This window comes from Tachyglossus aculeatus, chromosome Y4 (genome assembly GCF_015852505.1).
Source record: "Tachyglossus aculeatus isolate mTacAcu1 chromosome Y4, mTacAcu1.pri, whole genome shotgun sequence".
Classification (NCBI taxonomy): Eukaryota; Metazoa; Chordata; class Mammalia; order Monotremata; family Tachyglossidae; genus Tachyglossus; species Tachyglossus aculeatus.
Window position 1 is genome coordinate 6,747,483 of NC_052096.1, and position 24,281 is coordinate 6,771,763.

General features: G+C 47.1%; 1 protein-coding gene across 1 annotated transcript in view; it reads left to right on the top strand.

The window, feature by feature from the left end:
* The window catches only part of CIART (circadian associated repressor of transcription), a 48,925-nt gene that overhangs the window by 8,438 nt on the left and 16,206 nt on the right, over positions 1-24,281 (top strand). The window contains exons 2-5 of the mRNA XM_038768422.1: positions 3,245-3,358; positions 8,873-8,937; positions 10,010-10,153; positions 15,037-15,126. Of these exons, the coding sequence (XP_038624350.1) occupies positions 3,245-3,358; positions 8,873-8,937; positions 10,010-10,153; positions 15,037-15,126 (413 nt within the window). The remainder of the gene's footprint in view (positions 1-3,244; positions 3,359-8,872; positions 8,938-10,009; positions 10,154-15,036; positions 15,127-24,281) is intronic.

Genomic DNA, 24,281 nt, shown 5'->3' on the forward strand with positions numbered 1-24,281 from the left:
GAGCACTGGACTAAGCGCTTGGGAAGTACAAGTTGGCAACATGTAGAGACAGTCCCTACCCAACAGTGGGCTCACAGTCTAACAGGGGGAGACAGAGAACAAAACCAAACATACTAACAAAATAAAATAAATGGAATAGATATGTACAAGTAAAATAAATAAATAGAGTAATAAATATGTACAAACATATATACAGTGACGTATACATCAAGCGCGTAGTACAGTGCTCTGCACACAGTAAGCGCTCAATAAATACGATTGATGGTATACAGGTGCTGTGGGGAAGGGAAGGAGGTAAGATGGGGGGATGGAGAGGGGGACGAGAATCAATCAATGGTATTAATTGATTCATTCCTTCAATCGTATTTATTGAGCACTTACTGTGTGCAGAGCACTGGACTAAGCGCTTGGGAAGTGCAAGTTGGCAACATATAGAGACGGTCCCTACCCAACAGCGGGTTCGTAGTCTAGAAGCAATAATGGCATTTATGAAGCGCTTACTATGTGCCAAGCACTGTTCTAAGCGCTGGGGAGGTTACAAGGTGATCAGGTTGGGGGGCTCCCAGTCTTCATCCCCATTTTACAGACGTGGTAACTGAGGCCCAGGGAAGTGAAGTGCCCAAAGTCACCCAGCTGACAAGTAGCGGAGCCGGGATTTGAACCCAGGACCTTCCAACTCCAAAGGCAGTGCTCTTTCCGCTGAGCCACGCTGCTTCTTGAGCACTTACTGTGGGGAGAGCACTGTACTAAGCGCTTGGGAGAGGACGATATAAGAGAGTTGGTAGACACAGTCCCTGCCCACCACGGGTTTACGGTCTGGAGGGGGAGGAGGCCGAGAATAGAAATAAATAAATGATGGAGGGGGACGTAAGTGGTGTGGGGCTGAGGGAAGAGGGGAAGAAAGGAAGAAAATCCAAGTGGAAGGGCGATGCCGAGGGGAGTGGGAGAAAAGGAAATAACAACAACTGGGGTATGTTCACCTTGTAACCTCCCCAGCCATTAGAACAATGCTTTGCACATAGTAAGCGCTTAATAAATAATAATAATAATGGCATTTATTAAGCGCTTACTATGTACAAAGCACTGTTCTAAGCGCTGGGGTAGATACAAGGTAATCAAGTTGTCCCACGTGGGGCTCACAGACTTAATCCCCATTTTCCAGATGAGGGAACTGGGGCCCAGAGAAGTGAAGTGACTTACCCAAAGTCACACAGCTGACAAGTGGCGGAGCCAGGATTTGAACCCACGACCTCTGACTCCAAAGCCCGAGCTCTTTCCAATGAGCCACGCTGCTTCATTGGCTCTGTGACCTTTGGGCGGCTGATATTTACCCCAATAAATGCCATTATTATTATGTGATAAGCGCTTGAGAAGCGGCGTGGTGTAGTGGACAGAGCCCCGGCCTGGGAATCAGAAGGTTGTGGGTTCTAATCCCGGCCCCACTACATAATAATAGTGATGACGGTACTTGTTAAGCACTTACTATGTGCCAAGCACTGTTCTAAGCACTGAGGGAGATACAAGGTAATCAGGTTGTCCCACGTGGGGCTCACGGTCTTCATCCCCATTTTACAGATGAGGGAAAATAATAATAATAATATTAATAATGTATTAATCAATCAATCAATCGTATTTATTGAGCGCTTACTGTGTGCAGAGCACTGTACTAAGCGCTTGGGAAGTACAAGTTGGCAACAGATAGAGACAGTCCCTACCCAACAGTGGGCTCACAGTCTAAAATATTAATCTCTCCATCCTCTCCATCCCCCCCGACTTTACCTCCTTCCCTTCCCCACAGCACCTATATATATGTATATATGTTTGTACTTATTTATTACTCTATTTATTTTACTTGTACATATCTATTCTATTTATTTTATTTTGTTAATATGTTTGGTTTTGTTCTCTGTCTCCCCCTTCTAGACTGTGAGCCCACGGTTGGGTAGGGGCCGTCTCTAGATGTTGCCAACTTGGACTTCCCAAGCGCTTAGTACAGTGCTCTGCACACAGTAAGCGCTCAATAAATACGATTGATTGATTGATTAATAATAATGATGGTACTTGTTAAGCACTTACTATGTACCCAGCACTCTTCTAAGTGCTGGGGGAGATGTGAGGCAATGAGGTTGTCCCACGTGGGGCTCACCAGTCTCCATCCCCATTTTACAGATGGGGTAACTGAGGCCCCAGAGTAGTTAAGTGACTTGCCCAAAGTCACACAGCCGATAAGTGATAATAATAATTATGTGCCAGGCACTGGGGTGGATACAAGCAACTTGGGTTGGACACAGTCCCTGTCCCCTGTGGGGCTCCCAGTCTTCATCCCCATTTTACAGATGAGATAACTAAGGCACAGAGAAGTGAAGTGACTTGCCCAAGGTCACACAGCGGACAAGTAGCAGCATGGCTCAGTGGAAAGAGCCCGGGCTTTGGAGTCAGAGGTCGTGGGTTCAAATCCCGGCTCTGCCAATTGTCAGCTGTGTGGCTTTGGGCAAGTCACTTCACTTCTCTGTACCTCAGTTCCCTCATCTGTAAAATGGGGATGAAGACTGTGAGCCCCCCGTGGGACACCCTGATCACCTTGTAATCTCCCCAGCGCTTAGAACAGTGCTTTGCACATAGTAAGTGCTTATTAAATGCCATTATTATTATTATCTATAATTCTATTTATAATGATGCTACTGACGCCCATTTACCTGTTTCGACGTCTGTCTCCCCCCTTCTAGACTGTGAGCCCGTTGTGGGCAGGGATTGTCTCTGTACTTCCCAAGCGCTTAGTACAGTGCTCTGCACACAGAGCTCAATAAATACATATTTATTACTCTATTTCATCATCAATCGTATTTATTGAGCGCTTACTATGTGCAGAGCACTGTACTAAGCACTTGGGAAGTACAAATTGGCAACATATAGAGACAGTCCCTATCCAACAGTGGGCTCACAGTCTAAAAGACTCTATTTATTTATTTATTTTACTTGTACATATCTATTCTATTTTATTTTGTTAGTATGTTTGGTTTTGTCTCCCCCTTTTAGACTGTGAGCCCGCTGTCGGGTAGGGACTGCCTCTAGATGTTGCCGATTTGTACTTCCCAAGCGCTTAGTCCAGTGCTCTGCACACAGTAAGCGCTCAATAAATACGATTGATGATGATGGTGATGATGAATAAGTACGCTGAATGGATGGATGGAGGGAGGGGAGGGCAGATGAGCATTTCACTGACCTTGGTGAGTTTCTCCTCCAGGATACGCGGATCTGCACCAGGACTCCGAGTGGGACGACGAGGCGGCTATGTTCGCGCAGGCTGAAGGGGACGAGTATTACGACTATAATTCTTATACCGTCACCCCGGACTACGGTGAGTAGGGTGGGAAGGGCCTCTGGTTGGACTAGCCCCCTAGCCCACCCGCTAGCCCACAGCTTTGGGGGGTCACAGAGAAGTCACCCTAATGGGGACTGTGCTGGGAGCCAGAGAGAAAGAGACAAGGCTGTAGGCCTGGCACTGAAATCAGGCGGTTGCTTGAGGAAAAGAAACCAGGCTGTCGGGGAGGGAGAGAAATCAGGCAGCCATCGAGGAGGAGAGATCCAATTTTTGCTGGAGAGAGACCAGGCTGTGTGGGCCAGGCACTGAAATCAGGCTGTGGAAAATAATAATAATATTATTATTTGGATTTGAACCCATGACCTCTGACTCCAAAGCCCGGGCTCTTTCCACTGAGCCATGCTGCTTCTCCTGTATTTTACTTGTACATATTTATTCTATTTTGTTAATGTGTTTTGTTTGGTCGTCTGTCTCCCCCTTCTAGACTGTGAGCCCGCTGTTGGGTAGGGACCGGCTCTATATGTTGCTCTATATCTATAAATACGATTGAATGAATGAATGAATGAAATAATAACGGTATTTATTAAGCACTTACTATGTGCCAAGCACTGTTCTAAGCACCTCCTTCCCTTCCCCACAGCACCTGTATATATGTATATATGTTTGTACATATTCATTACTCTATTTATTTTACTTGTACATATCTATTCTCTTTATTTTATTTTGTTAGTATGTTTGGTTTTGTTCTCTGTCTCCCCCTTTTAGACTGTGAGCCCACTGTTGGGTAGGGACTGTCTCTAGATGTTGCCAATTTGGACTTCCCAAGCGCTTAGTACAGTGCTCTGCACATAGTAAGCACTCAATAAATACGATTGATGATGATGATAAGCACTGGGGGGATCCAAGGTGATCAGGTGGTCCCACGGGGGGCTCACAGTCTTCATCCCCGTTTGACGGATGAGGGAATAAATAGAATTATAATTATAAATACGTACAAATATACATGTGTTGCGTGGCGGGGGGGTAGATCAAAGAGAGCAAGGCGGGGCTATGGGAAGGGGAAGGGGGGAACTCCACCAACCAATCAATCAATTGATCCTATTTATTGGGCGCTTACTGCGGGCAGCACACTGTAATAATAATAATAATGATGTTATTTATTGACGCAGATAAATCAGGTCCCAACTGGGGCTCACAGTCTAAATAGGAGGGAGGACAAGTATTGAATCCCCACTTTGCAGATGAAGGAACTGAGGCCCAGAGAAGTGAAGTGACTTGCCCAAAGTCACCCAGCTGACAGGTGGCGGAGTCGGGATTTGAACCCATGACTCCTGACTCCAAAGCCCGGGCTCTTTCCACTGAGCCACGCTGCTTCTCATAAGAAAAGAAAGAAAGAGAAGAAAAGGAAAAGGAAAAGAAAGCAGGCTGTGGGGGAGGGAGAGAAATCAGGCGGTGATGGAGGAAGGGAGATCGGACTGTCGATGGAGGAGAGAGGACAGGATTCATTCATTCATTCAATCGTATTTATTGAGCGCTTCCTGTGTGCAGAGCACTGTACTAAGCGCTTGGAAAGTACAATTCATCCACAAAGAGAGACAATTCCTGCCCACAAACGGGCTCACAGTCTAGAAGGGGAGAGACAGACATCAAAACAAGTAAACAGGCATCCATAGTCTCAATATCAATAAAGAGAGTTATAGATATGTGCACATCAAAACAAGTAAACAGGGAATAATAATAAGTAGAATTACAGATATGTACATATATACGTAGCTGGGCACTGAAATCAGGCTGCGGGCGGAGGGAGGGAACTTAGGCTGTGATTAAGGGAGAGAAATCGGGCTGTGGGGGAGGGAGAGAAATCAGGAAGTGATAAAGGAAGAGAAAGTGGGCTGTAGATGAGGGTGAGTGTCCAGACTCTAGGTCTGGGACTGAAATCACATGTTGTCAACTTGTAATGATAATAATAATAATAATAATAATAATAATAATAATAATAATAATAATAAATAATAATGGCATTTATTAAGCGCTTACTATGTGCAAAGCACTGTTCTAAGCACTGGGGAGCTTACAAGGTGATGAGGTTGTCCCACGGGTGGCTCCCAGTCTTCATCCCCATCTTACAGATGAGGGAACTGAGGCCCAGAGAAGTGAAGTGACTTGCCCAAAGTCACCCAGCTGACAAGTGGCGAGAAGCAGCGTGGCTCAGTGGAAAGAGCCCGGGCTTTGGAGTCAGGAGTCATGGGTTCAAATCCCGGCTCCGCCACCTGTCAGCAGGGTGACTTTGGGCAAGTCACTTCACTTCTCTGGGCCTCAGTTCCCTCATCTGGAAAATGGGGATGAAGACTGTGAACCCCCCCAGGACAATCTCATCACCTTGTAACCTTCCCAGCGTTTAGAACAGTGCTTTGAGCCCACTGTTGGGTAGGGACTGTCTCTATATGTTGCCAACTTGTACTTCCCAAGCGCTTAGTACAGTGCTCTGCACACAGTAAGCGCTCAATAAATACGATTGATTGATTGATGGCTTTGCACATAGTAAGAGCTTAATAAATGCCCTCATTAAGTGGCGGAGCCTGGATTTGAACCCATGACCTCTGACTCCAGAGCCCGGGCTCTTTCCACTGAGCCACGCTGCTTCCCATATAGTATGCTTGTACTATATGTTGCCAACTTGGACTTCCCAAGCGCTTAGTCCAGTGCTCTGCACACAGTAAGCGCTCAATAAATGCGATTGAATGAATGAAGGAGTGAACTGTGGCCTGAGGAAGAGAAGCCGGATTGCCGGGGGAGGAAGGGAAAGCGGGCTGGAATTCAAGTTGGGAAAATCAGGCTGTGGGGGTGGGAAAGAAATCAGGCAGTGATCCAGGAAGAGAGATGGGACTGTAGTCGAGGGAGGGGGACCAGGCTATTCATTCAATCGTATTTATTGAGCGCTTACTGTGTGCAGAGCACTGTACCAGGCTATGGGTCAGGGAATGAAATTAGGCTGTGTGTCGAGGAAGAGAAAATCATCATCATCATCATCATCAATCGTATTTATTGAGCGCTTACTGTGTGCAGAGCACTGGACTAAGCGCTTGGGAAGTACAAGTTGGCAACATATAGAGACAGTCCCTACCCAATAGTGAGCTCACAGTCTAAAAGGGGGAGACAGAGAACAAAACCAAACATACTAACAAAATAAAATAAATAGAATAGATATGTACAAGTAAAATAAATAGAGTAATAAATATGTGCAAACATATATACACATATACAGGTGCTGTGGGGAAGGGAAGGAGGTAAGATGGGAGGATGGAGAGGGGGACGAGGGGAGAGAATCAGGCTGTGATTAAGGGAGAGAAATCAGGCTGTGAGCAGGGAACAGATTTCCCTGTTTTCCCTCCTTCCTCCTTCCTCTCCCCATCCCCCCCACCTTACCTCCTTCCCCTCCCCACAGCACCTGTATAGATGTATATATGTTTGTAAGGATTTATTTCTCTATTTATTTATGTATTTTCTTTGTACATATTTATTCTATTTATTTTATTTTGTTAATATGTTGTCTTTTGTTGTCTGTCTCCCCCTTCTAGACTGTGAGCCCAATGTTGGGTAGGGACCGGCTCTAGAGGTTGCTAACTTGGACTTCCCAAGCGCTTAGTACAGTGCTCTGCACACAGTAAGCACTCAATAAATACGATTGATTGATTGATTGATATATGTTTGTACGGATTTGTTACTCTATTTTATTTGGACATATTTATTCTATTTATTTTATTTTGCTAATATGTTGTGTTTTGTTCTCTGTCTCCCCCTTCTAGCCTGTGAGCCCGCCGTTGGGTAGGGACCGTCTCTATCTGTTGCCAACTTGGACTTCCCAAGCGATTATTACAGTGCTCTGCACACAGTAAGCGCTCAATAAATATGATTGATTGAATGAATGAATATGTACCTGTATATATGTTTGTACATATTTATTACTCTATTTTATTTGGACCTATTTATTCTATTTATTTTATTTTGTTAATATGTTGTGTTTTGTTCTCTGTCTCCCCCTTCTATACTGTGAGCCCGCCGTTGGGTAGGGACCATCTCTAGATGTTGCCAACTTGGACTTCCCAAGCGCTTAGTACAGTGCTCTGCACACAGTAAGCGCTTAATAAATACGATTGATTGAATGAATGAATGAATGAATATGTACCTGTATATATGTTTGTACGTATTTATTACTCTATTTTATTTGGACCTATTTATTCTATTAATTTTATTTTGTTAATATGTTGTGTTTTGTTCTCTGTCTCCCCCTTCTAGACTGTGAGCCCGCCGTTGGGTAGGGACCGTCTCTAGATGTTGCCAACTTGGACTTCCCAAGTGCTTAGTACAGTGCTCTGCACACAGTAAGCGCTCAATGAATACTATTGATTGATTGATTGATATATATTTGTACGGATTTATTCTCTATTTTATTTGTACATATCTATTCTATTTATTTTATTTTGTTAATATGTTTTGTTTTGTTTTCCGTCTCCCCCTTCTAGACTGTGAGCCCGCCATTGGGTAGGGACCGTCTCTAGATGTTGCCCACTTGGACTTCCCAAGCGCTTAGTCCAGTGCTCTGCACGCAGTAAGCACTCAATAAATACGACTGAATGAATGAATGAGAGAAATCAGGCTGCGAGTGAGGGAGAGGCCCTACTGAGAGCTCCCCTCCTCCAGGAGGCCTTCCCAGACTGAGCCCCTTCCTTCCTCTCCCCCTCGTCCCCCTCTCCATCCCCCCATCTTACCTCCTTCCCTTCCCCACAGCACCTGGATATATGTTTGTACATATTTATTACTCTATCTATTTTACTTGTACATATCTATTCTATTTATTTTATTTTGTTAGTCTGTTTGGTTTTGTTCTCCGTCTCCCCCTTTTAGACTGTGAGCCCACTGTCGGGTAGGGACTGTCTCTAGATGTTGCCAATTTGTACTTCCCAAGCGCTTAGTCCAGTGCTCTGCACATAGTAAGCGCTCAATAAATACGATCGATTGATAGGGACTGTCTCTATATGTTGCCAATTTGTACTTCCCAAGCGCTTGGTCCAGTGCTCTGCACATAGTAAGCGCTCAATACGATTGATGATGATGATGATGATGATGATTGATGATGAGAGAAATCAATCAATCAATCAATCGTATTTATTGAGCGCTTACTATGTGCAGAGCACTGTACTAAGCGCTTGGGAAGTACAAATTGGCAACACATAGAGACAGTCCCTACCCAACAGCGGGCTCCCAGTCTAAAAGGGGGAGACAGAGAACAGAACCAAACATACCAACAAAATAAAATAAATCGGATAGAAGGGTACAAGTAAAATAAACAAATAAATAAATAAATAAATAGAGTAATAGAAATCAGCCTGTGAGCGGGGAACAGATTTTCTCGCTCTCGCTCGCTCTCCTGAACCTCTTTTTGAGGAAGAACCCCAACCCCAAGATGGGGTCCCCCAGCTCCCGGAGCCCCCCGTTCCCTCTCCTCCAGAAGAGTCCCCCTAATCCGGCCTCCTCTCTCTGCCCCCGCAGACAACGAATCTTCCATACTCAATTTCACGCTCGACTACTCCCTGTTCATGGAAGAAGATGCCCGGGTGAGTGCCTAGGCCCAAAAGAAACCAGGAGGCGGCTCGAAAACCGGGGCGGCCAAAAAAAACTGTGTTGCCAACTTGTCCTTCCCAAGCGCTTAGTCCAGTGCTCTCTGCACACAGTAGGCGCTCAATAAATCCGACTGAATGAATAAAAAGATCACGGGGCGGGCGCGGGATGCCCGGCTCTTTCCTCTCTCTCCGTCGGCGGGGAGAAGGGGGTCTCCCCGCGTCCCGGGGGGCCGGCGGGGGTATCTGACCCAGTGTTAGAGAAGCAGCGTGGCTCAGTGGAAAGAGCCCGGGCTTTGGAGTCAGGGGTCACGGGTTCAAATCCCGGCTCCCCCATTTGTCAGCTGGGTGACTTTGGGCAAGTCACTTTAATAATAATGGTGGCATTTGTTAAGCGCTTACTATGTTGAAAGCACTGTTCTAAGCGCTGGGGAGCATACAAGGCGATCAGGTTGTCCCGCGTGGGGCTCACAGTCATCATCCCCGTTTTACAGATGAGGTCACTGAGGCTCCGAGAAGTGAAGTGACTTGCCCAAGGTCACACAGCAGACACGTGGCTCAGTGGAGGAGCAGCGTGGCTCAGTGGAGAAGAGCCCGGGCTTTGGAGTCAGAGGTCATGGGTTTGAATCCCGGCTCCGCCACATGTCTGCTGTGTGACCTTGGGCAAGTCACTTCACTTCTCTGAGCCTCAGTTACCTCGTCTGGAAAATGGGGATGAAGACTGTGAGCCCCATGTGGGACAACTTGATCGCCTTGTATCCACCCCCAGCGCTTAGAACAGTGCTCTGCACATAGTAAGCGCTTAACAAATGCCATCATCATCATCAGGTGGCGGAGCCGGGATTCGAACCCATGCCCTCCGACTCCAAAGCCCGGGCTCTTTCCGCTGAGCCACGCTGCTTCTCTACTTCTCTGGGCCTCAGTGACCTCATCTGGAAAATGGGGATGAAGACTGTGACCCACCTGTGGGACAATCTGGTCACCTTGACACCTCCCCAGCGCTTAGAACGGTGCTTTGCACATAGTAAGCGCTTAATAAATGCCATTATTATTATTATTCCCGGACCAGGAATGGCGGACGGTGGCGGTGACGGCGTCCCCGGAAAGGACGACGGAAAGGACGACGGAAAGGACGACGGGGAAGACGACGGACGGTAGGCCGGAGATCCCGCTTCCCACCATTCCTGGGCTGGAGCAGGAAACCCCCAGACAGGTGAGAAGTGTGTGCTTTTAGACTGTAGTGACCGCCTCTAGATGTTGCCAACTTGGACTTCCCAAGCGCTTAGTACAGTGCTCTGCACACAGTAAGCGCTCAATAAATACGACTGAATGAAAGTGGCGACGGGTGGCCCAGTGGGTAGAGCCCAGGCCCGCGAATCAGGCGGACGCGGGTTCTCACCGCGGGCCTCTGCTGTGCGACCCGGGGCGAGTCACTTTGCTTCTCTGGGCCTCAGTTACCTCCTCTGGAAAATGGGGATTAAGACTGTGACCCCCCCCCCCCAGGTGGGACTCGGGCCGTGTCCAACCTGATTAGCTTGTATCCACCCCAGCGTTTAGTACAGTGCCTCAGCAGAGAAGCAGCGTGGCTCAGTGGAGAGAGCCCGGGCTTGGGAGTCAGAGGTCACGGGTTCAAATCCCGGCTCCGCCGCTTGTCAGCTGGGTGGCTTTGGGCGAGTCGCTTCACTTCTCTGGGCCTCAGTGACCTCATCTGGAAAATGGGGAGGAAGACTGGGAGCCCCCCGTGGAACAACCTGATCCCCCAGCGCTTAGAAAAGTGCTTTGCACAGAGTAAGCGCTTAATAAATGCCGTTATTATTATTATTATTATTATAAATATCCAAAAAATAAAAGTGGGGAGGGGGCTTGGGAGGAGGGAAGGCCTGAAGGACAGACCCGGCAGGGGGTGAGTGGGAGAAAAGATCGATGGGTGACTAGTCCAGAGAAGAGAATAATAGTAATAATAATAATAATAATAATGGTAGTATTTGTTAAGCGCTTACTATGTGCCAAGCACTGTTCTAAGCACTGGGGTAGGTACAAGGTCATCAGGCTGTCTTGCGTTGGGCTCACAGTCTTCATCCCCGTTTTATAGATGAGGTCACTGAATAATAATAATAATAATAATAATAATGATGGTATTTGTTAAGCGCTTACTATGTGCCAAGCACTGCCCTAAGCACTGGGGGAGATACAAGGTTATCAGATTGTCCTACGTGGGGCTCACAGTCATCATCCCCATTTTACAGATGAGGTCAGTGAATAATAATAATAATAATAATAATTAATAATAATAATAACAATGGTATTTGTTAAGCGCTTACTAGGTGCCAAGCACTGTTCTAAGCACTGAGGTAGATACAAGGTAATCAGATTGTCCTACGTGGGGCTCACAGTCTTCATCCCCATTTTACAGATGAGGTCCCTGAATAATAATAATAATAATAATGATGGTATTTGTTAAGCACTTACTAGGTGCCAAGCACTGTTCTAAGCACTGGGGTAGATACAAGGTAATCAGGTTGTCCCACGTGGGGCTCACAGTCTTCATCCCCATTCTACAGATGAGGTCCCTGAATAATAATAATAATAATAATAATGGTATTCGTTAAGCGCTTACTATGTGCCAAGCACTGTTCTAAGCACTGGGGTAGATACAAGGTAATCAGGTTGTCCCACGTGGGGCTCACAGTCTTCATCCCCATTTTACAGATGAGGTCCCCTAATAATAATAATAATAATAATAATAATAATAAAACGATGGTATTTGTTAAGCGCTTACTATGTGCCAAGCACTGTTCTAAGCACTGGGGTAGATACAAGGTAATCAGATTGTCCCACGTGGGGCTCACAGTCTTCATCCCCATTGTACAGATGAGGTCACTGAATAATAATAATAATAATAATGATAATAATAATAATAATAATAATAATAATGGTATTTGTTAAGCGCTTACTATGTGCCAAGCACTGTTCTAAGCACTGGGGTAGATACAAGGTAATCAGGTTGTACCACGTGGGGCTCACAGTCTTCATCCCCATTTTACAGATGAGGTCACTGAATAATAATAATAATAATAAAGATGGTATTTGTTAAGCGCTTACTATGTGCCAAGCACTGTTCTAAGCACTGGGGTACATACAAGGTAATCAGGTTGTCCCACGTGGGGATCCCAGTCTTCATCCCCATTTTCCAGATGAGGGAACTGAGGTCCAGAGAAGTGAAGTGATTTGCCCAAGGTCACCCAGCAGACAAGTGGCGGAGCCGGGATTCGAACCCATGACCTCTGACTCCCAAGCCCGGGCTCTTTCCACTGAGCCAGGCCGGGGGGCGAGGATTCTCCCAGGGGGAGATGGAGATCCGCTGAATAATCATAATATTAATTTTTTGTTATTCATTCATTCAATTGCCAACTTGTACTTCCCAAGCGCTTAGTACAGTGCTCTGCACACAGTAAGCGCTCAATTCATTCAATCATATTTATTGAGCGCTTACTGTGTGCAGAGCACTGTACTAAGCGCTTGGGAAGTACATTATTACTGAGGCCAGCGTGCCGGGGAAGGGTGGGGGATAATAATAATAATAATAATAATAATAATAATAATGGCATTTATTGAGCACTTACTATGTGCAAAGCACTGTTCTAAGCGCTGGGGAGGTTACAAGGTGATCAGGTTGCCCCACGGGGGGCTCCCAGTCTTCACCCCCATTTTAATAATGATAATGATGGCATTTATTAAGCGCTTACTGTGTGCCAAGCACTGTTCTAAGCACTGGGGAGATTACACGGTGATCAGGTTGTCCCACGGGGGGGCTCACAGTAATACTGAGGCTGCAGCGGGAGGGAGCAAGGTTAGACCTCAGGGAAGGTTCTGACATTCTGGTTCTGACATGGGGATGAAGATTGAGAACCTGATCACCTTGTATCCTCCCCAGTGCTTAGAACAGTGCCTTGCATATAGTAAGCGCTTAATAAATGCCATTATTATTATTATTATTATTATTATTAAGACTGTGAGCTCCCCGTTGGACAACCTGATCACCTTGTATCCCCCTCCCAGTGCTTAGAACAGTGCTTTGCACATAGTAAGCGCTTAATAAATGCCATTATTATTATTATTATTATTATTATTATTAAGACTGTGAGCTCCCCGTTAGACAACCTGATCACCATGTATCCCCCCAGTGCTTAGAACAGTGCTTTGCACATAGTAAGCGCTTAATAAATGCCATTATTATTATTATTATTAAGACTGTGAGCTCCCCGTTGGACAACCTGATCACCTTGTATCCCCCCAGTGCTTAGAACAGTGCTTCGCACATAGTAAGCGCTTAATAAATGCCATTATTATTATTATTATTATTATTAAGACTGTGAGCTCCCCGTTGGACAACCTGATCACCTTGTATCCCCCCCAGTGCTTAGAACAGTGCTTTTAACATAGTAAGCGCTTAATAAATGCCATTATTATTATTATTATTATTATTAAGACTGTGAGCTCCCCGTTGGACAACCTGATCACCTTGTATCCCCCCAGTGCTTAGAACAGTGCTTTGCACATAGTAAGTGCTTAATAAATGCCATTATTATTATTATTATTATTATTATTATTATTATTATTATGACTGTGAGCTCCCCGTTGGAAAACCTGATCACCTTGTATCCCCCCAGTGCTTAGAACAGTGCTTTGCACATAGAAAGCGCTTAGTAAATGCCATTATTATTATTATTATTATTCTTGTTATTATTATTATGACTGTGAGCTCCCCGTTGGAAAACCTGATCACCTTGTATCCCCCCAGTGCTTAGAACAGTGCTTTGCACATAGAAAGCGCTTAGTAAATGCCATTATTATTATTATTATTATTATTAAGACTGTGAGCTCCCCGTTGGACAACCTGATCACCTTGTATCCCCCCAGTGCTTAGAACAGTGCTTTGCACATAGTAAGCACTTAATAAATGCCATCATTATTATTATTATTAAGACTGTGAGCTCCCCGTTGGACAACCTGATCACCTTGTATCCCCCCAGTGCTTAGAACAGTGCTTCGCACATAGTAAGCGCTTAATAAATGCCATTATTATTATTATTATTATTATTATTAAGACTGTGAGCTCCCCGTTGGACAACCTGATCACCTTGTATCCCCCCCAGTGCTTAGAACAGTGCTTTTAACATAGTAAGCGCTTAATAAATGCCATTATTATTATTATTATTATTAAGACTGTGAGCTCCCCGTTGGACAACCTGATCACCTTGTATCCCCCCAGTGCTTAGAACAGTGCTTTGCATATAGTAAGCGCTTAATAAATGCCATTATTATTATTATTATTAAGACTGTGAGCTCCCCGTTGGACAACCTGATCACCTTGCATCCCCCCAGTGCTTAGAACAGTGCTTTGCACATAGTAAGCGCTTAATAAATGTTATTATTATCATTATTATTATTATTATTATTATTATTAAGACTGTGAGCCCCCCGTTGGACAACCTGATCACCTTGTATCCCCCAGTGCTTACAACAGTGCTTCGCACATAGTAAGCGCTTAATAAATGCCATCATTATTATTATTATTATTCAGTGCCGGGGGGAAGGAGGGTGGGGGGTGGAAGAGAAGGGCAAAATGGGCTTAATAAATGCCATTATTATTATTATTATTATTATTATTAAGACTGTGAGCTCCCCATTGGACAACCTGATCACCTTGTATCCCCCTCCCAGTGCTTACAACAGTGCTTTGCACATAGTAAGCGCTTAATAAATGCCATTATTATTATTATTATTAAGACTGTGAGCTCCCCATTGGACAACCTGATCACCTTGTATCCCCCCAGTGCTTAGAACAGTGCTTCGCACATAGTAAGCACTTAATAAATGCCATTATTATTATTATTATTATTCAGTGCCAGGGGGAAGGAGGGTGGGGGGTGGAAGAGAAGGGCAAAATGGGGTGGCGGAGGGAGGGATTGGGGCAAACATTGGCCAACGGGTGGGTGGAGGAGGCGGGTTGGGGGTAGGGCTTACAACACGCGTGTTTCTGTGTGTGTGTGTGTGTTGACATGTGTGTTCTTGTGTGTCATCTCCCATGTTTAGACCACCACGGGCCCCGCTCCTGGTAGCTCCGGCATCCCCCGGCCCCTGGTCTTTCCCGTGCTGCTGTGCTCCCTGCTCCGCCGGTGGATTGTAGGCCTCTAAGTCGTGTCCAGGTGAGGCCCCCTCTCCCACCCCCATCCTCGGAAAAGCAGCGTGACTCAGTGGAAAGATCCCGTGCTTTGGAGTCAGAAGTCATGGGTTCAAATCCCGGCCCTGCCAGTTGTCAGCTGGGTGACTTTGGGCCAGTCGCTTCACTTCTCTGGGCCTCAGTTCCCTCATCTGCAAGATGGAGATGAAGACCGTGAGCCCCACGTGGGACAACCTCATCACCCTGTAACCTCCCCAGCGCTTAGAACGGTGCTTTGCACATAGTAAGCGCTTAATAAATACCATTATTATTATTATTATTATTATCCTCAGCTCACTCCGGCCGGGAGACCACAGTGGGGGAGTGGGGAGAGGGGGAGATGCCTCCAGAACCCATCTTTTCCAGCCCCCGGCCTCCATCCCCAAACCTGCGGGTCCCGGGGTCGGAGGTGGGCGGCGGGCAAATTTATTTTGTAAGCGCTCAATAAATACGATTGAATGAATGAATGAATAAAGCGGGGGAGACAGACATTAGTACAAATAAAGAAATGACCAAGATGGACGTAAGTGGTGTGGGGCTGGAAGATTTATTTTATTTTGTTAATACGTTTCGTTTTGTCGTCTGTCTCCCCCTTCTAGACTGCGAGCCCGCTGTTGGGTAGGGACCGTCTCTAGATGTTGCCGACTTGGGCTTCCCAAGCGCTTAGTCCAGTGCTCTGCACACTGTAAGCGCTCAATAAATACAATTGAATGAGTGAATGAATGGGTGGGGGCGTCCTAAAGGGAGCCCACCCTGATACCCATCAAAGTCACAGTCCAGTCAGAGGCAGGTGGACGGACAGTCAGAATCGGATCAGACCGGTGGACACGGCCGAGCAGCGTGGCTCAGTGGAAAGAGCCCGGGCTTTGGAGTCAGAGGTCATGGGTTCAAATCCCGGCTCCGCCGATTGTCAGCTGGGTGACTTTGGGCAAGCCACTTCACTTCTCTGGGCCTCAGTTCCCTCATCTGGAAAATGGGGATGAAGACTGGGAGCCCCACGGGGGACAACCTGATCACCTTGTAACCTCCCCGGCGCTTAGAACGGTGCTTTGCACATAGTAAGTGCTTAATAATTGCTATCATTATTATCATTATTAGTGATGAGAGCCCAGGCCTGGGTACTCATTCTGGCTCTGCTGCTGGTCTGCCGTGTGACCTTGGACGAGTCACTTCCCTTCCCTGGGTTTCAGTTCCCTCATCTGTCAAATGGGGATGAAAACCGGGAGCCCCACGGGGGACGGGGACTGTGTCCAACCCGATGACTTTGTGTGTCATACAAAGAATACACACAGAGAAGCAGCGTGGCTCATTCATTCATTCAATCATACTTATTGAGCGCTTACTGTGTGCAGAGCACTGGACTAAGCGCTTGGGAAGTCCAAGTTGGCAACATCTAGAGCCGGTCCCTACCCAACAGCGGGCTCACAGTCTAGAAAGGGGAGACAGACAACAAAACACAACATTCATTCATTCAATCGGATTTATTGAGCGCTGACTGTGTGCAGAGCACTGTACTAAGTGCTTGGGAAGAACAAGTCGGCAACATATAGAGACGGTCCCTACCCAACAACGGGTTCACAGTCTAGAAGGGGGAGACAGACAACAAAACACAACATTCATTCATTCAATCGTATTTATTGAGCGCTTACTGTGTGCAGAGCACTGTACTAAGCACTTGGGAAGTCAAGTTGGCAACATATAGAGACGGTCCCTACCCGACAACGGGCTCACAGTCTAGAAGGGGGAGACAGACGACAAAACAAAACATGGGCTCAGTGGAAAGAGCCCGGGCTTTGGAGTCAGAAGCTGTGGGTTCAAATTTCGGCTCCGCCAATTGTCAGCTGGGTGACTTTGGGCAAGCCACTTCACTTCTCTGGGCCTCAGTTCCCTCATCTGGAAAATGGGGATGAAGACTGGGAGCCCCACGGGGGACAACCTGATCGCCTTGTAACCTCCCCGGCGCTTAGAACGGTGCTTTGCACATAGTAAGCGCTTAATAAATGCCATCATTATTATTATTATTAGTGGTTAGAGCCCAGGCCTGGGTACTCATTCTGGCTCCGCTGCTGGTCTGCCGTGTGACCTTGGGCGAGTCACTTCCCTTCCCTGGGTTTCAGTTCCCTCATCTGTCAAATGGGGATGAAGACCGGGAGCCCCACGGGGGACGGGGTTCTGTGTTCAACCCGATGACTTTGTGTGTCATATAAAGAATATATACAGAGAAGCAGCGTGGCTCATTTATTCATTCATTCAATCGTATTTATTGAGCGCTTCCTGTGTGCGGAGCACTGGACTAAGCGCTTGGGAAGTACAAGTCGGCCACATATAGAGACGGTCCCTACCCAACAGCAGGCTCACAGTCTAGAAGGGGAAGACAGACAACAAAACACAACATTCATTCATTCAGTCGTATTTATTGAGCGCTTACTGTGTGCGGAGCACTGTACTAAGCACTTGGGAAGTCAAGTTGGCAACATACAGAGACGGTTCCTACCCAACAATGGGCTCACAGTCTAGAAGGGGGAGACAGACGACAAAACAAAACATGGGCTCAGTGGAAAGAGCCCGGGCTTTGGAGTCAGAAGCTGTGGGTTCAAATTTCGGCTCTGCCAATTGTCAGCTGGATGACTTTGGGCAAGTCACTTCACTTCTCTGGGCCTCAGTTCCCTCATCTGGAAAATGGGGATGAAGACTGGGAGCCCCACGGGGGACAACCTGATCGCCTTGTAACCTCCCCGGCGCTTAGAACGGTGCTTTGCACATAGTAAGTGCTAAATAAATGCCGTCATTATTATTATTATTAGTGGTTAGAGCCCAGGCCTGGATACTCATTCTGGCTCCGCTGCTGGTCTGCCGTGTGACCTTGGGCGAGTCACTTCCCTTCCCTGGGTTTCAGTTCCCTCATCTGTCAAATGGGGATGAAGACCGGGAGCCCCACGGGGGACGGGGTTCTGTGTTCAACCCGATGACTTTGTGTGTCATATAAAGAATATATACAGAGAAGCAGTGTGGCTCATTTATTCATTCATTCAATCGTATTTATTGAGCGCTGACTGTGTGCGGAGCACTGTACTAAGCGCTTGGGAAGTACAAGTCGGCAACATATAGAGACGGTCCCTACCCGACAGCGGGCTCACAGTCTAGAAGGGGGAGACAGACAACAAAACACAACATTCATTCATTCAATCGTATTTATTGAGCGCTTACTGTGTGCGGAGCACTGTACTAAGCGCTTGGGAAGTACAAGTTGGCAACATCTAGAGACGGTCCCTACCCAACAGCGGGCTCACAGTGTAGAAGGGGGAGAAAAACAACAAAACAAAACATAGGCTCAGTGGAAAGAGCCCGAGCTTTGGAGCCAGAGGCCGTGGGTTCAAATCTCGGCTCCGCCAATTGCCAGCTGTGTGACTGTGGGCAAGTCACTTCACTTCTCTGGGCCTCAGTTCCCTCATCTGGAAAATGGGGTTGAAGACTGTGAGCCCCCCGAGGGACAACCTGATCACCTTGTATCCCCCCAGCGCTTTGAACGGTGCTTTGCACATAGTAAGCACTTAACAAATGCCATCATCATTATTATTATTATTATTATTATGTACCCCAGCGCTCAGTACAGTGGCCGGCGCTGAACAAATACCATTAAAAAAGCACAATAAAGCAAAACAAAAAAATGGAAGCGGCAGGAGCACCAGAGGAGGTGGAGGGAGAGGGTTGAAGGAAGGGCTGGAGTCCGGAGAGTGGGCAAGGTCAATCCAGGAAACCTCCCTGGAGGAGAGGGCTTTGAAACTGGGCTGGAAAGGAGTGGGGGAAAATGGGAATAATAATAATGATGGCATTTATTAAGCGCTTACTATGTGCAAAGCACCGTTCTAAGCACTGGGGAGGTTACAAGGTGATCAGGTTGTCCCATGGTGGGGGGCTCACAGTCTTCATCCCCATTTTCCAGATGAGGACACTGAGGCCCAGAGAAGTGAAGTGACTTGCCCAAAGTCACCCAGCTGACAATTGGCGGAGCCGGGATTTGAACCCATGACCTCTGACTCCAAAGCTCGGGCCCTTTCCACTGAGCCACGCTGCTTCTCTGCCCTGGAAGAGCCAGGGCAGGATGGGGTGGGATAAGAGGTGGAAGGGCGGAGTTGGGGGTAGGGTGTCTCTTCATGGCGTTCATTCCTTCATTCATTCAATCGTATTTATTGAGCGCTTACTGTGTGCAGAGCACTGGACTAAGCGCTTGGGAAGTACAAGTCGGCAACATCTAGAGACGGTCCCTACCCAACAAAATGGGCTCACAGTCTAGAAGGGGGAGACAGACAACAAAACACAACATTCATTCATTCAATCAATCGTATTTATTGAGCGCTTACTGTGTGCAGAGCACTGGACTAAGTGCTTGGGAAGTACAGGTTGGCAACACATATTCATTCATTCATTCAATCGTATTTATTGAGCGCTTACTGTGTGCAGAGCACTGGACTAAGCGCTTGAGAAGTATATGTTGGCAACGTCTAGAGACGGTCCCTACCCAACAACGGGCTCACAGTCTAGAAGGGGGAGACTGACAACAAAACACAACATTCATAGTCATTCAATCGTATTTATTAAGCACTTACTGTGTGTAGAACACTGTACTAAGCGCTTGGGAAGTCCAAGTTGGCAACATCTAGAGATGGTCCCTACCCAACAAAATGGGCTCACAGTCTAGAGGGGGAGACTGACAACAAAACACAACATTCATTCATTCAATCGTATTGAGCGCTTACTGTGTACAGAGCACTGGACTAAGCGCTTGGGAAGAACAAGTTGGCAACCTATAGAGACAGTCCCTACCCAACAGCGGGCTCACAGGCTAGAAGGGGGAGACAGACGACAAAACAAGCATCTTCTGGGGTCAGAGTTCGAGGGTGTGGGCTGGCCAGCGAGGGCGCGGATTCATTCCTTCATTCATCCATTCAATCATATTTATTGAGCGCTTACTGTGTGCAGAGCACTGGACTAAGCGCTTGGGAAGTCCAAGTTGGCAACATCTAGAGCCGATCCCTACCCAACAGTGGGCTCACAGTCTGGAAGGGGGAGACAGACAACAAAACCAAACATATTAACATCTAGAAACGATCCCTACCCAACAGTGGGCTCACAGTCTAGAAGGGGGAGACAGACAATAAAACAAAACATATTAACAAAATAAAATAAATAGAATAAACATGTACAAATAAAATAAATATAAATAGAGTAATAAATGCCTACAAACATATATACATATATACAGGTGCTGTGGGGAGGGGAAGGAGGGAAGGCGGTGGGGGGGGCGGGAAGCAGCGTGGCTCAGTGGAAAAGAGCCCGGGCTTTGGAGTCAGAGGTCATGGGTTCAAATCCCAGCTCCGCCACTTGTCAGCTGGGTGACGTTGGGCAAGTCACTTCACTTCTCCGGGCCTCAGTTCCCTCATCTGGAAAATGGGGATTAAGATTGTGAGCCCCCCGTGGGACCACTTGATCACCTTGTAACCTCCCCAGCGCTTAGAACAGTGGTTGGCACATAGTAAGCTGCTGTGTCTGCTGTGTGACCTTGGGTAAGTCACTTAACTTCTCTGAGCCTCAGTTACCTCATCTGTAAAATGGGGATGAAGACTGTGAGCCCCACGTGGGGCAACCTGGTCACCTTGTACCCTCCTAGCGCTTAGAACAGTGCTTTGCACATAGTAAGCGCTTAACAAATGCCAACATTATTAGTAGTAGTAGTAGTAAGCGCTTAGTAAATGCCATTATTATTATTATTATTATGGGGAGGGGGAGGAGTGGGGAAAGAGGGGAAGGGGAGAGAGGGGAAGGAATGGGGGTCTTCTCCCAGCAACCTTTGCGGAGGCAGTGGGAGGGACGACTTGAGAGATGAGGAGGACGCCCCCTGACCTCTCCCTTTCCTCCCTCTTTGCAGGACAGATGAGGCCTGGATGCAGCAGGATGTGGTGTGTGTTTGTGTTTTTGTGTGTCTGCGTGTCTAGACTGTGAGCCCACTGTTGGGTAGGGACCGTCTTTATATGTTGCCAACTTGTACTTTCCCAAGCGCTTACTACAGTGCTCCGCACACAGTAAGCGCTCAATAAATACGATTGAATGAATGAGTGAATGTGTGCCGAGCAAATAAAATCTGAAGTGTGACTCACCCCAGTTGTGTTCCTGTCTCTCATTCATTCAGTCGTATTTATTCACTCACTCACTCAAATCGCATTTATTGAGCGCTTACTGTGTGCAGAGCACTGGACTAAGCGCTTGGGAAATACAATTCGGCAACAGAGACGGTCCCTACCCAACGACAGGCTCACGGTCTAGAAGTGGGGAGACGGACAACAAAACAAGTGGACAGGTGTCAATACCATCAGAATAAATAATAATTATAATGTTGATATCTTGGCTCAACGGAAAGAGCTTGGGCTTTGGAGGCAGAGGTCATGGGTTCGAATCCCAGCTCCACTGCATGTCCGCTGTGTGACCTTGGGCAAGTCACTCAACTTCTCTGAGCCTCAGTTACCTCATCTGGAAAATGGGGATCAAAACTGTGAGCCCCACGTGGGACAACCTTGAGCGCTTACTGTGTGCGGAGCACTGGACTAAGCGCTTGGGGAAGTACAAGAAAGATGGGGAGGTCACCTCTGACCCTCCCAGCCCCGAGTCTCCCTTCCCCCTCTGAAGTCTAACTTTGCTCCCTCCTGCTTTAGTCCTGCGGAGAAGTGGCGTGACCTACTGGAAATCAATCAATCAATCAATCGATCATATTTATTGAGCGCTTACTGTGTGCAGAGCACTGTACTAAGCGCTTGGGAAGTACAAGTTGGCAACAAGTTGGAAAGAGGGTGAGGCAGGAGGACTTTCCCCTCGCTCAAGTGTAAACTCATTGTGGGCCGGGAACTCTGCTCTGTTAATAATAATAATAATAATAATAATAGCATTTATTAAGCGCTTACTATGTGCCAAGCACTGTTCTAAGCGCTGGGGAGGTTACAAGGTGATCAGGTGGTCCCACGGGGGGCTCCCAGTCTTCATCCCCATTTTATAGGTGAGGGAACTGAGGCACAGAGAAGTTGGGTAATAATAATGATGACATTTATGAAGCACTTACTATGTGCCAAGCACTGTGCTAAGCGCTGGGGAGGTTACAAGGTGATCAGGTGGGCCCACGGGGGGCTCCCAGTCTTCATCCCCATTTAATAGGTGAGGGAACTGAGGCACAGAGAAGTTGGGTAATAATAATGATGGCATTTATGAAGCACTTACTATGTGCCAAGCACTGTTCTAAGCGCTGGGGAGGTTACAAGGTGATCGGGTGGTCCCACGGGGGGCTCCCAGTCTTCATCCCCATTTTATAGGTGAGGGAACTGAGGCACAGAGAAGTTGGGTAATAATAATGATGGCATTTATGAAGCGCTTACTATGTGCCAAGCACTGTTCTAGGCGCTGGGGAGGTTACAAGGTGATCGGGTGGGCCCACAGGGGGCTCCCAGTCTTCATCCCCATTTTATAGGTGAGGGAACTGAGGCACAGAGAAGTTGGGTAATAATAATGTTGGCATTTATGAAGCCATTTTATAGGTGAGGGAACTGAGGCACAGAGAAGTTAGGTAATAATAACGATGGCATTTATGAAGCGCTTACTATGTGCCAAGCACTGTTCTAAGCGCTGGGGAGGTTACAAGGTGATCGGGTGGTCCCACGGGGGCCTCACAGTCTTCATCCCCATTTTACAGATGAGGCAACTGAGGCAAGAGAAGTGAAGTGACTCGCCCAAAGTCACCCAGCTGACGAGTGGCGGAGCTGGGATTTGAACCCATGACCTCTGAGTCCAAAGCCCGGGCTCTTTCCACTGAGCCACGCTGCTTCTCTGTAGTACTCTTCCAAGCGCTCGGCACACAGTAGGCGCTCAATAAATACTATGGATTGACTGATTGATTGATTGAGCGGGGTGCTGATTCCCCCTCCGCCACTCGTCTGCTGTGTTACCTTGGACAAGTCACCGAACTTCTCTCTGTCTCAGTTCCCTGATTAAGGCTGTGAGCCCTGCGAGGCTCAGTGGAAAGAGCCCGGGCTTGGGAGTCAGAGGTCACGGGTTCAAATCCCGGCTCCGCCAATTGCCAGCTGGGTGACTTCGGGTAAGTCACTTCACTTCTCTGGGCCTCAGTTCCCTCATCTGTCAAATGGGGATGACGACTGGGAGCCCCCCGTGGGACAACCTGATCACTCTGTAACCTCCCTGGCGCTTAGAACGGTGCCTTGCGCATAGTAAGCGCTTAATAAATGCCATCATTAATTAATTAATTAATTCTCTGGGCCTCAGTGACCTCATCTGTAAAATAGGGATGAAGACTGTGAGGCCCCCGGGTGGCAACCTGATCACCTTGTAAACTCCCCAGCGCTTAGAACAGTGCTTGGCACATAGTAAGCGCTTAATAAATGCCATCATTAATTAATTAATTAATTCTCTGGGCCTCAGTGACCTCATCTGTAAAATGGGGATGACGACTGTGAGCCCCCCGTGGGACAACCTGATCACTTTGTAACCTCCCCGGCGCTTAGAACGGTGCCTTGCGCATAGTAAGCGCTTAATAAATGCAATCATTAATTAATTAAGTAATTCTCTGGGCCTCAGTGTCCTCATCTGGAAAATGGGGATGAAGACTGTGAGCCCCCTGTGGTATAACCTGATCACTTTGCAACCTCCCCAGTGCTTAGAATGGTGCCTTGCCCATAGTAAGTGCTTAATAAATGCCATCATTAATTAATTAATTAATTCTCTGGGCCTCAGTGACCTCATCTGTAAAATGGGGATGACGACTGTGAGCCCCCCGTGGAACAACCTGATCACTTTGTAACCTCCCCAGCGCTTAGAACGGTGCCTTGCGCATAGTAAGCGCTTAATAAATGCCATCACTAATTAATTAATTAATTCTCTGGGCCTCAGTGGCTTCATCAAATGGGGATGAAGACTGTGAGCCCCCCTGTGGGGCAACCTGATCACCTTGTAAACTCCCCAGCGCTTAGAACAGTGCTTGGCACATAGTAAGCGCTTAATAAATGCCATCATTAATTAACTAATTAATTCTCTGGGCCTCAGTGACCTCATCTGTCAAATGGGG